This window comes from Topomyia yanbarensis, chromosome 2 (assembly GCF_030247195.1).
Source record: "Topomyia yanbarensis strain Yona2022 chromosome 2, ASM3024719v1, whole genome shotgun sequence".
Taxonomy (NCBI): Eukaryota; Metazoa; Arthropoda; class Insecta; order Diptera; family Culicidae; genus Topomyia; species Topomyia yanbarensis.
In genome coordinates this window covers 147,224,677-147,243,120 of record NC_080671.1, presented here as the reverse complement: position 1 = coordinate 147,243,120, position 18,444 = coordinate 147,224,677, and the positions used below count along the sequence as shown (strand labels likewise).

The window sequence follows — 18,444 nt, the reverse complement described above, 5'->3', positions numbered from 1 at the left end:
AAAGGTTAGACTTCTGGACAATTTTCTGTGTATAGCATTTTATTCGTATCTTGGGAAAATTTTTAGATACATGCGTTTTACGAAAACGTTCATTTTTGCTGTTTTCAAAAATTGTGGGGTAAACCCGACCGCCTAGGTATTAGGTTGATTTAGTACAGATATTAGCCAAATTTTGTGGTTTTCCAATGATAAAAGAATGAATGTTATGTTATTGAATTGTAACATGAAGAAAATGGAATTCAATGTCGATCTTCCAATGTCGAAATCACGAACAGTAGCACGTATAGATATTCCCATTTGCATCGGAGCAATTGTTCAACGAATACTATATTCATCACGTTTTTGTGTCTTTCGTTTGTAATTATGAACCCATGTGCAAAAAAAATAATAGCAAAATGAAAATATATTTCATTTTGATAAATAAACATTTTCTTAGCAAGAAAGGCGGTCGGATTTACCCCACTATTTATAGCTCGGATTTGCCCCACCGTGTCATTTTTCATTACGATGCAATTAAAAAAATATGGAAAAAGTTGAACTAAATTCATCTATGCACTTTGTAGGACTTTAATCAAAGAATTTAAATCCACTTACATTTTTTATGCTATCACTTTAACAATCAGAAATATCCTGTAGTCAATGATGCACAAAATTCAAGTCAAAAGTTGTAAAAACACACTTATTGTCTTTTGAGCATCTCAATGTAGACTAATCAAATGGTGTCATACCACCCTTATGATTTTTTTCGATGCTCTACACGACAACATTGATATTAGTTGGCGTAGTGCTTCCGATTTTCTATAACAGATGGGGGTCGGGTTTCCCCAACGGTCGTATTTGCCCCACCTTACCCTATTTTTTAGAGAAAAATCGATTTATATCCCGAAGCACATAACATACATCATTGGAGTCTTCAGAAAAGTTATGCATTTTGACGATAAAACTTTCTAGAACATACCAATGTAGAAAAAAATAAGTTATGGAAGAGAAAGTTGAAACTGATCTTAAGGTGCAACGTACATATCTCTTAAGGAAAAATATATAGATGAGGGATATGTTCATCAAAGTTGTTCAATATAAATTGCTCTACAAGATTCCGCGCAAAAAAATTGTTTATGGCTGCGCCAATTTTTTTTAAATGACAGTTGTACCTTAAGCGAAATTAAGGTGCTTATCCTAAAACATGTAGGATGTAATCCTAGGAAACTTTCCTGAAGACATCAAAGCATGAAAACATCTGTGAAGCTTTAAAACGATTAACATTAAATTGTTAACATTTTATGACGCGGAAACGCGAATAAATTCTAAAAATGGCATAATTACACTAATTGTTTTTGTTGAAGCAAAATTCCAAATGTTTCAGCAACTATCGCATTTTGGAATATTTTTGTTAAATGCAATTATATTTGAAGTGATACTTAGAATCACATCCTGTAATAAAATTACAGTTTTGTACGTCAACAAATATGAAATTTAAAAACATGTATAAAGTTATCGTTAGAAAAACTTTTTCATTGGTGAGTTCTTCAGCATGCCATCACATTCAAAATGTTTCTTTTCTCTTTATATTTTTGTTGACAAAGTATAAAAAATTAAAAAAAATTGTTTTCAAATTTTTAACCTTCATTGTTGTTTTTGAGAAAAATGACACAACATTTTTTTCAAGCCGTGTGGTGTCCTGCGGGCTAAATTTTTTTTTGCGCTGTTTCATCCAAGAATAGAACCACTGGGAGCCTGCTCTTATGTCGTAAGAGGCGACTAACTACATGCTAGGAGTTCCTGAGTCAAGGTATTGATCCGTAACATAACCTGGACGGACCTTAAAATTTTGCATCATAGCCTTTATCCATTCCATATTGAGTGAATCGCTGACATATAGTCACCTTTTCTGATTCGCTATTTCCGATTGTGTACTAACGTTTTAGGTTTCTTCTGACGCTTGTACAACAGCCGTAGCGGATGAAATCTAATTCTACAATAAGTAACAGCCCATATATAGTTTTTTTTGTGTGGCTAGCGATCTGTAGATGTGTCAAAATAAGCTAGTTACTTCCAAAAGTGACTTCTTGAGGTCTCATGAAGGTCTGACACTAGCTTTGTACTACTTTTGCTTTCCTAAACAGTGGTAAACATGTCAACACTCCTGAACTTCATTCTGTCAGAAAATGTAGAGCCATCGAAAGCTAAAACTTCGTAAAATCGCACCCCTGATCCTTTCTTAAAAATCATCCACGCGGTTTCATCCTTTAATGTAACGTCCCGCGGAAGACTGATTTTTAAAATGCCTTTTCGAATGGCATTCATATTTCTACTGGAAGTCGTACTCCTAAAAACTTTGATCTAGAATGAAAAGACAAAGCGCGTGAGTACTTAGCTAAATCATAATATCTACCAGGATATATCCTGATTCATTTCCCTACCTACTAACATTAATCCTATCCTGCGACACTTGTGGATGATGCAGAGAATTCCTCAGTCATAATAGTCACAAGTGTTGAACTAACATTCCTTCCCATCCCAAAATTGACCTGCATGGCCATCTACGTTATTGATCATATTATTTTTTTTTTCCAATTCGTTTATTTGATAAGGCAGGTTTGCGTTAGCTTAAAGGTGCCAATTTTGTTTTGTTTTACATTTTAAATTACTTAAAACTAGGGGATTACATATTGATTAGCTATACATATACACAAGGGGGTAATATAATTTTCGTTAAATTAGGGGGTCATTTAGTTTTTATGGCAATATGGTTTGACATTTTTAGCAATGAGATTATTGGAGCAAATAATGTTTAACTAAGGGGGAAAATTTATACGACTATCTTAAAAGTAGAAATAATTAGAGGGCGTGATTAAATTTTGTAAAGATTCGGAGACATTATTAGAGTTATTTTATGTGGTAGTAGAGTTGGGCATTTTCAACGAGATCATATAATATAATAGTTAAAACTAGAAAAGGCAAGAAGAGCTAAATGCTTCATGAAGATATTTGGGGGGAGGGGGGGGGGAGGGGTGTTACTTCTGTGTATAAGAGTCAGGGGAAGTAGGGTGGACAAACATGGCAGGGGGAGAACATTATTTCAGTTTCAGACTTCGGGAGATCAACGGATGGATTACAGAATCAGGGTGGCCTTCATCAGGAAGAATCATGTACTGGGACGCCGGGTGGTCGTTCTTAAGATGGCAGGGGTTTCTCCAGACGATTTCGTAGTGCGGCTCAGGTGTTGATCGGCTACATTTCGAGTTGTGCGTGTGATGTTCGTGCTTTAGGTCCCGTGTTTGTTGGCTCATTTGACAGGGATGTTTTGTGTCACCTTGGAGTCGCATCAAACCATCGTGGGTGTATGGTACAGGTGGAAGAGAGCGTTTCTGAGAATGATAAGGAAAAAGGGGCAGTTAAAGTTGGATATTGATGGTTTTTATGAAGGTGTATATAAGGGACATATAGAGGACATCGCGGCTTGCCAACACATCTCGAACCGGGACGTTGGGTGGTCTTCCTCGGGCCCGGAGGGTGTCCATAAGCCGAGACCTGGCGAAACTGTACTCGGTGCACGCCCAGACTATGTGCTCTATATCGTGATAACCGTCGCCACAAGCGCAGATACCACTCTCCACGAGCCCAATACGTCGGAGATGTGCATCCAGCGTGTAATGGTTCGCCATGAGTCGGGACATCACACGAATGAAGTCACGACCCACATCCATCCCCTTGAACCAAGGTTTCGTCGATACCTTAGGGACTATCGAATGTAGCCACCTTCCTAGCTCCCCATTGCTCCACGAGGTTTGCCAACTTTCGAGGGTTCTCTGATGAGTAATAGTGAAAAATTCGTGGAAGCAAATTGGTCTTTCAAAAACGTCACCTTCAATGGCACCCACCTTAGCTAAGGAGTCCGCCTTCTCATTGCCCGGAATGGATCAATGGGAAGGGACCCACACCAAGGTAATCTGGAAAGATTTGTCAGATAAAGCACTCAGTAGCTCCCGTATTTTCCCCAAAAAATACGAGGAATGCTTTCCATGTTTCATCGAGCGAATAGCGTCAATTGAACTCAGACTATCCGAGACGATGAAGTAATGGTCTGCGGGTAATGTGTCAATCACTCCAAGGGTATACTGAATAGCAGCTAGTTCTGCGGCGTAAACTGAAGCAGGGTCACTGAGTTTGTAGGAGGCGGTGAACTTTTGATTGAAAATACCGAAGCCAGTGGACCCTTCGAGGTTTGATCCGTCAGTATAAAACATCTTAGAACAGTCGACTTCTCGGAATTTATTATAAAAAATATTTGGAACCACTTGTGGGCGTATGTGGTCCGGAATTCCACTAATCTCATCTTTCATGGATGTGTCGAAGAAAACAGTAGATTCGGAAGTATTTATGAAATGCACACGGTTAGGATTGTAAGAAGAAGGATTAATATTTTGCGCCATGTAGTCAAAGTACAGGGACATAAAACGGATCTGAGAATTGAGCTCAACAAGCCTTTCGAAATTTTCAATCACCAACGGGTTCAAGATATCGCATCGAATGAGCAATCGATATGAGAGTTCCCAAAATCGATTTTTCAGCGGGAGAACGCCCGACAGGACTTCGAGACTCATCGTATGGGTCGAGTGCATGCACCCTAAGGCGATACGCAAACAACGATACTGAATTCTTTCGAGTTTGATGAAATGTATATTCGCGGCGGATCGAAAGCAGAAGCATCCGTATTCCAGTACCGACAGTATCGTTGTTTGATACAACCTAATTAGGTCTCCTGGGTGGGCACCCCACCACGTTCCGGTTATTGTACGAAGAAAGTTGATCCTTTGTTGGCATTTCTGTTTCAAATACCGAATATGGCATCCCCAAGTACCTTTCGAGTCGAACCAGACCCCTAGATATTTTACTGTGAAGACCTGAGCTATAGTTTGACCCATTAATAGAAGCTGTAGTTGTGCTGGTTCACGCTTCCTAGAAAATACAACTAGCTCAGTTTTCTCCGTGGAGAATTCGATACCCAACTTAATAGCCCATGCAGACAAATTGTCCAAGGTATTCTGTAATGGTCCTTGTAGATCGACAGCTTTGGGTCCCGTAACAGATACCACGCCATCGTCTGCAAGTTGTCTTAACGTGCAGGAATTGTCAAGACATTCATCAATGTCGTTGACGTAGAAATTGTATAACAGGGGGCTTAGACATGAGCCCTGGGGAAGGCCCATGTAGCTAAATCGTGATGTCGATAAGTCACCATGCGAAAAATGCATGTGCTTTTCCGACAACAAGTTTAGTAAAAAGTTGTTTAAAGTCGCTGAAAGACCATGCTGGTGCAGCTTCTCTGAAAGAATGTTGATCGAAACTGAATCAAAAGCCCCCTTTATATCTAGGAACCCTGATGCCATCTGCTCTTTACTAGCATAGGCCATTTGAATTTCGGTTGAGAGCTACGCAAGACAATCGTTCGTCCCTTTGCCTTTGCGAAAGCCAAATTGTGTATCTGACAGTAAGCCATTTGCTTCGACCCAATTGTCGAGGCGGGATAGGATCATTTTCTCGAACAACTTCCGGATGCAAGATAGCATTGCGATCGGTCGATACGAATTGTGGTCGAAGGCTGGTTTTCCTGGTTTTTGGACGGCGATGACCTTCACTTGCCTCCAATCGTGTGGGACAATGTTAGCCTCAAGAAACTTATTAAATAAGTTCAACAAGCGTCTCTTGGCAGAGTCTGGCAGATTCTTCAACAAGTTGAATTTGATTCTGTCTGGCCCTGGAGCTTTATTGTTACACGACAAGAGAGCTAGTGAGAACTCCACCATCGAAAAAGGTGTTTCGTTCGCGTTATCGTGACGAGACGCGGCGCGGTAGATCTTCTGTGCCGGGGCGGAATCCGGACAAACCTTCTTGGCGAAATCGAATATCCAACGGTTTGAATATTCCACGCTCTCATTAGTACTGTTTCGATTTCGCATACGTCGGGCTGTTCCCCAAAGAGTGCTCATCGATGTTTCTCTCGTTAATCCGTCGACGAACCGGCGCCAATAACCGCGTTTTTTGGCTTTCATCAAACTCTTCATTCGCTTGTCTAACGTCGCGTACTGTCGAAAACTAGCGGGTAACCCATCGTTCCGGAAGGTCTTAAACGCGGCGGCCTTCTCTGCGTACACGTCTGAGCACTCTTTGTCCCACCAGGGATTGGGAGAACGTTTTTGTATGTTCGCGCCGGGTACTGGCTTAGTCTGAGCTTGATTCGCGCTGTCGAGAATCAAGCCAGCCATAAAGCTGTACTCTTCCTCCGGAGGAAGTTCTTGAGTAGATTCGATGTTGTCGGATATCGCGGCAGCATAGCTCTTCCAATCGATATTTCGTGTGAGGTCATACGAAATATTGATTGTTTCCAATGGTCTTGAGCCGTTATTGATTGAGACTACGATCGGCAGATGGTCGCTACCGTGGGGATCAGGGATTACCTTCCACGCGCATTCTAACTTTAGCGAGGTCGAGCAAAGGGATAAATCTAATGCGCTTGGGCGCGCAGGTGGGGGAGGAATCCGTGTCATTTCACCCGTGTTTAGAATTGTCATGTTGAAGTTGTCGCAAATATTGTGAATTAAAGAGGAACGGTTATCATCATAAAGGCAACCCCATTCCGTACCGTGAGAGTTAAAGTCGCCTAAAACTAGTCGCGGTGCAGGCAGGGATTCTATGATGTCATGTAGCCGGCGATGCCCAATCGCGGTGTTGGGGGGAATATATATGGAAGCTATGCAAAGATCTTTGCCTTTGGTTGTTACTTGACAAGCGACAACTTCAATACCTGTTATCGAGGGAAGGTTAATTCTGTAGAAGGAATAGCGCTTTTTGATCTCCAAAAGCACTCCTCCATAGGGGGTGTCTCGATCCAGGCGAATAATATTAAAGTCGTGGAAGTTGAGATCTATGTCGGAAGTTAACCAAGTTTCACATAATGCAAATGCATCGCAACTCAAATTATTTATTAAAATTTTGAAGGAATCGATTTTCGGGATGATACTTCTGCAATTCCACTGTAGAACAGTGATCAAATCCGTGACCTCGTTCGACGAGTTAGCCATCGAAGGATACAATCGCTGAAAGGAGGGGCCATTTAGCAGTCAACTGCTTCAAAAATGTTCTTACTGTAGGGAGAAAAGCTAACATAAGACTTTTAATTGGATCAGTTATATTGAAAGTTTTTATTATCCAGTCCACAATGTCCGAGAGTTTGATAATTCCAGTGCCGCGATTATTCTCGAACTGAAACAGAGGAACACTTGGGATTTTTGATGTTCCGGGAAGTGCTGGAAACTCCTTCTCTGAGTTTAATCCTCCGAGACCAGGAGCTAATTGCTTCGGTTTGGTTGCAACACTTCCAATAGATGTGACTTTCGGAGTCCCGTCAAGGGATACCTTCTGGCCTTTACAACGAACTTTAGGAGAGGAAATGTTCCTCCTCTTCCTATAACTTCTAGGCGCCCTAGTAGATGTTCCCTCTTGTGGGTCATCAGCCTCGCCCTCGTTAGGAGGCAAGTGAGCATAGATGTTTGTTGAGGTTGGTGGTGTAGCTTTCTTTAGCATTTCTGCGAAAGAACGTTCGGATCGTCCCGCAAGGGAACGTTTTAGTTTATCCCCGCGTAGTTTGTACGCGGGACATGCCGAGATATCATGCAGATTCTCTGCACAGTAAGGACACTTCTCAGCATTCTTACTGCACGAATCATCTAGATGATTCTCCCCGCATTTTCCACAGCGGGCCTTATTGCTACAATGGGTGGCTGTGTGACCCAATTGTTTACACTTTGTGCAATTCATGACCCGCGGCACAAACAGACGCACAGGCAGACGAACCTTGTGCAAGAGGACGTAATTTGGCAAAGCGGTACCAGCGAAGGTCAACCGATAAGAGTTTGATTGGGGGTACGTTTTTGAACCATCCCCCGCAACTACTACTGAGTGCAAACGCTTGCACTCGAGTATTTTCACTGGCTGAAGTATGCGGTCTCTAAAACAGCCAACCCCGTACTGCAGCAGATCCTCGCATGTCAAACTGTCATCGGTGACAACGCCTTCAGACTGTACTTTTACAGCTGGAATATACACGTGATAGTCCTTCGTAAAGTGCTCGCAGCAAGCAATATCGTTTGCCTGCTTTGAGTTAGTCAGCACGACCCTCAGCCTGTCTGAGCGGACCTTTTTTATTTCGGTCACAGCCGAGAACCGTTCCGTCAGGTCTTTTGAAATCTGTAATAGATTCAGCGATTTTGTTTTGGGCCGAAAGAAGACCACAAAGGGACCGGTCGAGAGCTCTGGATATTGTTTGGATCGGGGGAGAGCCTTAGGAGTCGACTCGATCTCCATTTGGCCATCCGGGGAGGAAGCCATCGACACCGTCTATGCACGGGGTCAGCACCCGCGCAGACGGGAAAAAGCCGTAAATGTATCAAAAAGGTAGATTTCACTTATCTGTATACTCGTTTCCCACGACGCACCAGTCCAGCTTAAATAGCTGGTTATTGTTCAATCCACGCTTTACGAACAAAAGGTTGAGGAATGTAGCCTAACGGTTAACACACGCACAAAAGAATAAAAGTCCAAACCTCGAAGAGGCAGAGAATGGCAAAATAAACTTGAACGCGGATTACTGCACTGTTCTTTTTCCAACACACCGAAAACAAAACACTTCTATCTCGATCGAGCGATGCGTAGAGACTGATTGATCATATTATACTCTTAGTCTCTTCAGGTTGCACGTTGAGTATGATGTACTACTCCCTAGTATCATACAATTGGTTCAATATGGCTTTGATCAATCACGTGAAACTAACGGACAGTCAACTAAGCTAAGCTAAGCTAAAATGACACATTTTTTTTAATGTATATTTTTTCCCTGTAACTCGTTCTCAGATAGTTTTGTTGTTGTTAAATACAGTAATCGAACAAAAAAATTAAAGTAATGCACACAGAAACATGGATATTCATGAATCGTTTCGATTCATCGTTGGAATCCGTGATGGTCATATTTTGCAGTTTCTCATGGAATATCTCAGCTGTGCAATTAGGGTGAAAACCTATTTAGGCGCGAAGAGGTACGTTGTTTGGAACCTGGGAGATAGCTTCTAAGATTGTTATGGTTTTGTTGATGTTTGGAATAGTAAATAGTAGTGCTTTCTGATTTATTCAATTTCTGATTCGATCCACGAATGAAGATATTTTAAAACAAGAAATCCTCGGGTTCTGGAGTCGACAACATAAATAAAAAATCCAATATTGGAAAACTTCGGGTGGTTTATTAAAAAATAAGTTATTTTGGAATATAGGTCTCAGAGCACGGAAATTTCGGAATCAAATGAACTAGAAGTCAACTAGATAGAATAGATAGATAGATAGAAATAGATTGCCACAAACCAAAAATCTATTTATCCACTAATGCTCAAAATCACCAAACGTACACTCGATTGAATTCATCAAAGACCTATCCTGCAAAAGTTACTTGCATTAATGCAAGAATTCCTTTCAGAAGATGCAAGTGCTCTGGCAATTAGCAAAAATTACAATAAGCAATGTCCCATCAATATCTGAAGAACGTCGGCTATAATGCTCCGTTCCGTCTGAAATAATGCTCCGTTCCGAACCAGACTCTACTCGAACTTTGGCATTGGCTTAAAGCACAGAATCTTCAGGCCTTTAAAACTCTGCTACCAGGTGTGAAAATAGTAAAGTGCCAGTGGAGTGGAGTAATAGTTTGAAACCAGTGATTACTCAAGGAATGCGCTTAGTTTCGTCAGACTATGTATACATTTTTGAAGTCGAATGAAAAGCATATCATGGGTTAAAACAATTAAAGTGTACAAAACTGATATATGGATAATAGTGACATCAATAGGGTTCATATTTTGTTTAAAATATGTATGTAAAACAATACAGGTGATAAACAATCTTCATGATTTCGACTTTAGATGAAAATGTGACAACACTGGCATCTATCACCAGAATGTAACATAAATATTGCAAAAAATGCAGTAAGCAACAAACTTGCTGCCGGTCTAGTCTAATGATACTTCGTAGGATTAGATACAGCCATTACAATGGCATTTCCTGCAAGTATCCGGACTCGTGTACTATTCCTAGAATCTGCTCAAGCCGCACAATATTCAATTCCCTGCTACTATTAAGGCTATTACAAGGTCAATAATAGTGATTTAACGGCATATAATCATACCAACCAGCACTGTGGCCGCGCAAACAAATCATCGTAGCCCGATCGGAGTCTACTTTGACACTGCGCGAATGCCATCAGCCCCCTAATTATTCGCGCTGCACGGCGGTTTTTTTATTACTCAATCTAAATATATTTACAACGCAACTACAAAAAGTTCGCCGTAGACATTCACGTGCCGCAAGGGTAATCAAAACGAATTGTATCCGATAGGCATTCTGATCGAGCATTGTTATTGTTTGTCGCCATAATAATGCGTTTGAAGGATGACTTTTCTCATGACTTTAGTCACGGGTTTCCTAGATTCAAATCAAGTGTTAACCAGTTCACTTGAATAAAAACCGCTTTGATTCAATGGCTGGTGACCAGAGGATTTCCACGTTCGACAATTAAAATAGACGATGTATTTTGCACTGTGATGAACAAAAGAAAATCATGCATCTGGATGCGTTGCTTGGGTCTAATTTTAAAGCTGACATTTGCCCTTCCCTGTTCGTGGCGATGATGTAGGCGATATCTGAAAAAATGATAATGGAGAAGATTAATAATTGTGAAAAGAATCAAACTACTGCAGATGTGCAAGAATCTGGAAATCAAGATCACCTGGCCCTCGCCCTTTCGTGAATACTTGTTTAAGTATAATTGTTATGAAATGTTAATGTGTTTATTTAGTACAATTTAGCTAGTTTTTAGTAGGTTTCTTTTTCTATGAATGATGCCAAATTCTTCGCCAATTTTCTTGACTGTCCCGAAACGCGTTTCCAAAATTCGAAAAACAATTTTCTAAATTGTGGATCAGATACATTTCACCAAGAAGACGTGCTCCCCTTTTCCATACATCTTGAGCTGCCAATGATGAAGATATACAATTTCTCAGTTACTTATAATTATACTGTTTACTAACACAATTCCCTACCAAACAATGAAGAATCGCACAGCATGAAATTGAACGACAACCTAACAATGCACAGTGGTCCGAATCAAGAAATTAGGATGACAAAAACATTTGTGACTAAACTACTGGTTCTAGAGCTTTCATGTCTTCGGAACAAATAATCTGTGTCAATTGAGCCATCTTTTGAGATGGATGACACTAGGGTGGTCCTGATCGTTTTTATGATCTGAAAATTATTTTCGAAATAAGAGGAGATAGAACAATCGAGTGTTCCGCAAAATTGTTGTACAATCTTTTTCAAGCATCTTTGCTGAGAACGTCATATTTGTAACTTTAATGGTTTTAATTTTACAGATATTGGAATGTTGTGTAATAGGGTATCCCTAGAAAAATCAGTTTTTCCACCATAACTTTTTAAATGAATATTTTCCATCAATAGCGTCTTCACAAAACTTTTAGAGCTTATCAAGACAAATATAATTTATGAAGACAGATTTGAGATAGCTTATTTAGTTCAAAAGTTATGAGCATTTTTAGCAAAAAAACACAACCTTTTCAAATGTCGATATCTCACAATGGAGCAAGTGAACTTGATTTCTTCTTTTTGCATTCGAAAGACCATAATCGATAGTATATTTTAAGAAAAAATCTCAGAGGTCATTTTTGTTTAACTCATTTTATTTTAGTTTGAATATTATGAATATTATTACTGTTTGTAGCATTAAAAGTAAAACGTTCAGTGTAACCTAGCAACTATTTTTAAAATAAGATCAGATACATAAACAAAACCTGAAATAAAGCTGCCGGAGTGTGGCGAAAGGCTCGCTGAGTTGTTGTTTCCGATGTAGCATGCAAATGAATGGTTTCATAGCAACATAAAAGTTTTATTGGATTGTCAAATTGTTGTGTAGCGTTGAAACACGTTGTACGTTTGCAGTTCAGTTCAAATCCCACAGAAGCAGTAATGGATGAAGGTTACTTAATTGTGCTTCTTTGCCATTTTTCTACTAATTGTGGTATATTGTACCTACCTATTTCACAGTATTGGCTATCGGTCATAGAGAACTCGCCGAACTTCTAATAAGGCACCGCAAGGAAGAGTACGTAGTTGCCTTTATTCGAGATAAGTAAAAGTATGAAGATATTATCGAAAGCGAACTCCAAAAGAAAGTGCATCTGTTTACGATAAAGTTTTCCGCTTTATGGGCCAAGACCTGCCGAAATCGCGATCGTTTTTTTTTTCACAAAAATGCTGCTTGGCTACGAGGCTCAATGCAATTGGAAGAACCTTGCAGTAATAGTGGACAAGGCCGACCGACGAAGGCATTCGCTGAGTCTAGCAGAAGGACAAAATTGAGAAAAATTTAAGCACTCTCTGAAGCAATAGCAAGAGACGAGTTGATGTTTGTAGCTGCAAAAAGTGCAAAACATCTTCTGGACATCGAACCGCAGGGCATATCATAGAAGTCCTATCAGTGAATCCAGCACGAGCGACTGAATTGAAACGTGTTAGTACTGGTACCAGATCCAGCTACGTTGAGGAATATTCAGCGGACGAAGCCTTGGCATTCGTTTGTAGAAACGATTTTTCAAAGGCACAATATATGAACATTCGGTTGTCGAGTCAACAAAAAGGGATCAAGTTGTACCCATCATACCATAAAATTCTGGAGGCAAAGCATCAATGCTATCCTAAAGGTAAAATTTGTACCCAAATTTGCAATTTGAATTCAAAGATATCCAAAACCTTAATAGTTGAAAATGTTTGTAATCACTTGGTCATTCAAATTCCTAGTTATTCATATCTGTTAGAAAGATGACGTTAACCTCCATAACCTCGAATTATTAATAAATTTCAGATATAACAATAAATCCATCGGTTGCCAAGGTACCACTACAAAATCTTATCGATCATACTACTACTCGATTGATTGAGAGACAGAAAGAATTGCTTTCTGATACGTATAGTGCTTTCGAGGTGGTCTACAAATGGGGTTGTGATGGAAGTAACAACCACGCCCGTTACAAGCAAACGTTTCGCGATGAGGATGAAAACGGGGAAGTTCAATCATATAACGACTCAAATATTTTTTCGTTCGCGTTGGTGCCACTTTGTTTGAACGCTACTACTTTAGAAGGCGAAAAGAAGGTTTGCTGGAGCAACACGTTACCGTCCTCTGTGTCGTTGTGTAGGCCAATAATGCTTTTATTTGCTAAAGAAGAAGCAAACCAGACACGGGCATTAGTTAAAAAATGGAAGACGAAATAAACTGTCTACAGGCGACAGAATGTGTTCTAAGCGATCGCAAAATTACCGTACGAGCCCAGGTGTCTTTCACTATGATGGATACGAAAGTGATGAACGACCTTACTGGAACACACTCTGGAGCTTGCTTTATTTGTGGTAGATCAGGAAAAAAACTGAACGATATTCTTGATGAAGACTATTTGAATAATCCTGCGAAATGCGAACATGGATTTTCACCGCTGCACTGTTACATCAGAACAATGGAACTATTATTGAACTATCGTACCGCCTTGAGATGGAAACACCAAAGTGGCGTGTGGGAAAGACGAATGAAAGCAAAAATCAACGACAAATAGACATACGGAAATCGGTGAAGGAAAGATTGGGCCTTCGAATTAATAAGCCATTACCCGGTGGAGGCAATTCCACTGATGGCAACACCGCAAGAAATTTTTTGCTGAATGGAGAACAGTTTGCGAGATCACGGGTTTGAATGCAGATTTATTGGAACGATTGCATATTATTCTCGCCGTAATCAATAGCAAAGCAAAAATAAACGTCCAAGTTTTTGCAGACTATTTGGAAGCAACCAGAAAGATTTACGTTCACAAGTATGGTTGGTATCCTCTATCTCCAACCCTTCATAAACTTTTGATACATGGTTCGTCTATCGTCAAGCATGCTTCTCTTCCTGTTGGTATGTACAGTGAAGAGGCGTTAGAAACGAGGAATAAGTCTATCCGCAAGTTTCGGGAGAACCATTCAAGAAAATTCAGCAGAGTTGCCAATATTGAAGATGTGTTCAAAAGATTACTGCTTACTTCGGACCCTGTGATCTCGTTGAAAAATAGGTCAAATAATGTTCCAGATTTCTACGATCTTCCGGATGGTGCACACATCTTGATTACTTGTGACAATTAACAGCACACTTGAGCAGGGTGTTGGGAAGGTTTTCCGCTTCCCAGATGGATTCTAACACAGCTGCGACTAAAATGATAATTCAGCGGGCCCTTCGCCACTCTACGACGTAGTGCTGGCAAGGTTTTCCGCGGCTCAATCGAAAATTACAACAACCACACGACCCCATAGGAAACTCAGCGGTCCCTTTGTCACACAAAACGTAGTGCTGGAAAGGTTTTGCACGGCTCTAGCGTAATGAAACACGACTGCATCGGAAACTACAATTCAGCGGGCCCTTCGCCACACTACAACGTAGTGTTGGGAAGGTTTCCCGCGGCTCAAACGGGCGGCTCAGCGGACCCTTCGCCACACTCCGGCAGCTTTATTTGAGGTTTTGTTTATGTATCTGATCTTATTTTAAAAATAGTTGCTAGGTTACACTGAACGTTTTACTTTTAATGCTACAAACAGTAATAATATTCATAATATTCAAACTAAAATAAAATGAGTTAAACAAAAATGACCTCTGAGATTTTTTCTTAAGATATACTATCGATTATGGTCTTTCGAATGCAAAAAGAAGAAATCAAGTTCACCTGCCCCATTGTGAGATATCAACATTTGAAAAGGTTGTGTTTTTTGCTAAACATGCTCATAAATTTTGAACTAAATGAGATATCTCAAATCTGTCTTCGTAAATTATATTTGTCTTGATAATCTCTAAAAGTTTTGTGAAGACACTATTGATGGAAAATATTCATTTAAAAAGTTATGGTGGAAAAACTGATTTTTCTAGGGATACCCTATTACACAACATTCCAATAGTTGTAAAATTAAAACCATTAAAGTTACAAATATGACGTTCTCAGCAAAGATGCTTGAAAAAGATTGTACAACAATTTTGCGGAACACTCGATTGTTCTATCTCCTCTTATTTCGAAAATAATTTTCAGATCATAAAAACGATCAGGACCATCCTAGTGTCACCCATCTCAAAAGATGTCTCAATTGACACAGATTATTTGTTCCGAAGCCATGAAAGCTCTAAAACCAGTAGTTTAGTCACAAATGTTTTTGTCATCCTAATTTCTGGATTCGGACCACTGTGCAATGCAAGTAAAGTATAATTTTCTATATTGTTGGATTACTTTTTGTTAGATCTCTGAATTCCTCAGAATAAATATACATTCAAATATTAACTTAACAACACAGATTATTGCAAAAATCAAACAATCATTCCATTTTCACTTTATAGTAGCAGTTATGTTAAATTTTTTTTTTTTTAATTTTCTTCATACAGATGCTGGCCCTGCTTCTGGATCCCATATGTAATAGACTCGTGCAAAAATGCCAACCACTACTGCCCAAATTGTGGAGCCTACATTGGAACGTATCGAGGATAACTTGGACCCGCCCATAGCCGACTGAACACGAAACTTCTATACTTCGATATAGGAAGACGCATAAAACCCCGGTGCGATAAACGCCTTCAAGGTTTGATTACACCACAAGTCAGCTCAATTTCACACAACGAAATCCCATTATCAACGCAAACAACTTCGACTTGAGATAAGAGTCGTCTGTTTTGAGTCAAAGTGATTGATGTCCACCCCTTCAAAGCACGCACTGATGAAACAGTTGCTGGCTTAGGGAATAATAGTTAGGTCCTCGGTAAGTGCAGTGCCAATGAGTGCATTCAAAATATACTATAGCGATAGAGCAGGTGTTTAAAGAGTTCCTCAAACTGATGTAGTTTAGGACTTGTAAACACTTATACACTATTACCGTCAAGTACGAGAAGAAACGATCAGTACATAAATTTAAATAAACTATTGTATTTTAAACCACATAGTTATGAAGTAAATTCCTTTTCGGTGAACTGACGCTGCTAAGCAATTGTGTTATGTACATTAGAACTTTTGTATAATAAATAAAATAGTCATATTTATAAAATAATTCAACTGGAACAAGTTAAATGATTTGAAAGAAACAAGCCATGAACTGTGAAATTGTTGACACACATTTTAGTGTCAAATATATTTTAATAAAATGGTAATTGAAGTTCTATAGGTCCGTATTAAAAACCCAAGTCCTAATACGTTACGTGAAGCAGTATCTCTGATATTTTTAGGATCTGGGATTCCATCAAAGATCCATGAACTCATTATGATCATGGCGGGAGTTGATGCTCGTCCACTTAATGAAATTTCCTGCAGACATTATCTTGAGCCTTTACTAATGTGAGCGGATGAGATTTGAATGTGCATGGACAGTGATTAATTTTTGTTCTGGTTTACATAAGGCGAGGATTTTTTTTATTGAATAAAGAGTCTTGGTTGAGAACAGAGTGATAGAACATCAAAGTGTTTACTCTTCATCCCTTGCTCTCAGTCATCGAGCTATTTCGGTTATGAAATAATTATTCCCAAAAGGGAGAAATCTCGTGCATAACGGGCACAAAATCTTAAATAAAATTGGATTTTGAAGTAGAATACTTCTATCAATTCAATATAGGAGTCCCGTTTCAAAAATTTCTGTTGATGTATTTCCCAGTTTAGAAATGCAAATAACTTCCATTGTACTGAACGAAATCACTTTATTTTTGCACTATGTGATCGGTAATATCTGCACGTATATTGTTTTTCATTTCGTAAAATGTACGATTACTATGAATAAAATAATGTATTGTTGTAATTAACTGCGTTTATTGGTTCGTACAATTCGTCCAAGCAGCGAGAGTTGCTAGGACTGACTTTTTGCCATCTAATGAACTGCGACACATATAAAAATGGAACGTATGAAAAAATCATCAGTTTGCTTTCTGACCTCGTAGTATGTAGTTGCTACGTTTCATGCCAGCTCGAAGCAATATATTCCTTGATTGCCGCCAGCCATCATTCTAATGATGCACAGCCGTGCCAGTTTCATGCATACAATAATACAATGATCACACACCACTGAGCTCAATAAACGAATTGCGTTGGCGATGGGGTGGTTGGGTGCGAGCAACCCAGGGACAACTTGACAGAAAGTGCTTGTTTCATATATGTACCACCGATTTGATGGTGGCGCTAGTATGCCTTCTCTGTACGAGTACCACGAACAACGAAACGAAAAAGATTCAAGAAAAAAGCGTGTTTCGTTACGTGTGTTATGAACGCCGTCAATGCAGCTAGAACAACATTCAGAAAAAGCGTATTCCAAAATGCGGATAAAGTAAACTATTATTAGAGAATAAATTTATCCCAAACTAGAAACCGTCAGCGAAGTTAAATGAATCTAAATTTAGCTGGTATTCATTGTTTTTAGCAACCGGCTTTCTTTCTTCCCAAAAATGTTTTGGTTTTCTTGTTGTGTGAAGTTTGTAATCGGTAAATCATTGGTGCTTTTTTCACGAGGTATATAAATGAAAAACATTTTGGCCAATGGAAGTAAATCACCAAGCTTAACAATTCGTGAACCTACTACGTCTTGTTTCAAATTTGTTAAGAACGTCAAGAATTCTAGTATTTGGACCGGGAAAATAAACATATTGTAGGATTTTCTACACATTTAGCAAAATTGGTTTTGAATAGAATTTGTGTGCTTTTATCAGAATTCTGGCAGCAAACCGGTAGTGCTCGGTTTCAGCAAGATTGCTACCAGGAATGTACAATATTGTTCGACTCCTGCCAGAGGTTTGTTCAACTTTTGCAATAATTCTGTCAGGAAGATATTGCGATGGTTGTGGTACGGATCTCTTCAGAATTATTCTGTTATTTTACTCGGCTCCAGTCTGATAGAAACCTAACGGAACGGCATCTACCGGAGGATTTCATGCCTAGGGAGATATTGATCGATCCGGAAGATTTTCGGAAATTCCAATATAAGTGGAAGTGGCTTGATTTTTAAAGTCATCTTCTTGTATTTCCGAAAATCGATTTATTTTATTTTGGATTTTTAAAATTCAAAATGGAATCTATGTTTCTGTTTATGTATGAAGGAATGAGTATAGTTTGTCATTTAAACAGCGAAATAAATTTGATGGTAGAAATGCTTAAATTGTTTATTTTTCACAGATATGGAAAATAATAAATGGGATGCACCTTTTTCAAATTTTGCTCCACTCGAGCCGCCATGACATCACCAAATCACCACAAAATTTGCTTATGAGTTCAGTATATGGGAGCTGTCAAGTTG

The 18,444-nt window shown here is 39.3% G+C and overlaps 1 protein-coding gene across 1 annotated transcript in view; it reads left to right on the top strand.

Annotated features, from left to right (window-relative positions):
• The window catches only part of LOC131681673 (lipopolysaccharide-induced tumor necrosis factor-alpha factor homolog), a 42,036-nt gene extending 25,815 nt beyond the window's left edge, over positions 1-16,221 (top strand). Inside the window, exon 4 of the mRNA XM_058962623.1 lies at positions 15,566-16,221. Within this exon, the coding sequence (XP_058818606.1) occupies positions 15,566-15,668 (103 nt within the window). The 3' untranslated portion in view covers positions 15,669-16,221. The remainder of the gene's footprint in view (positions 1-15,565) is intronic.
• The last annotated feature ends 2,223 nt before the right edge of the window (positions 16,222-18,444 follow it).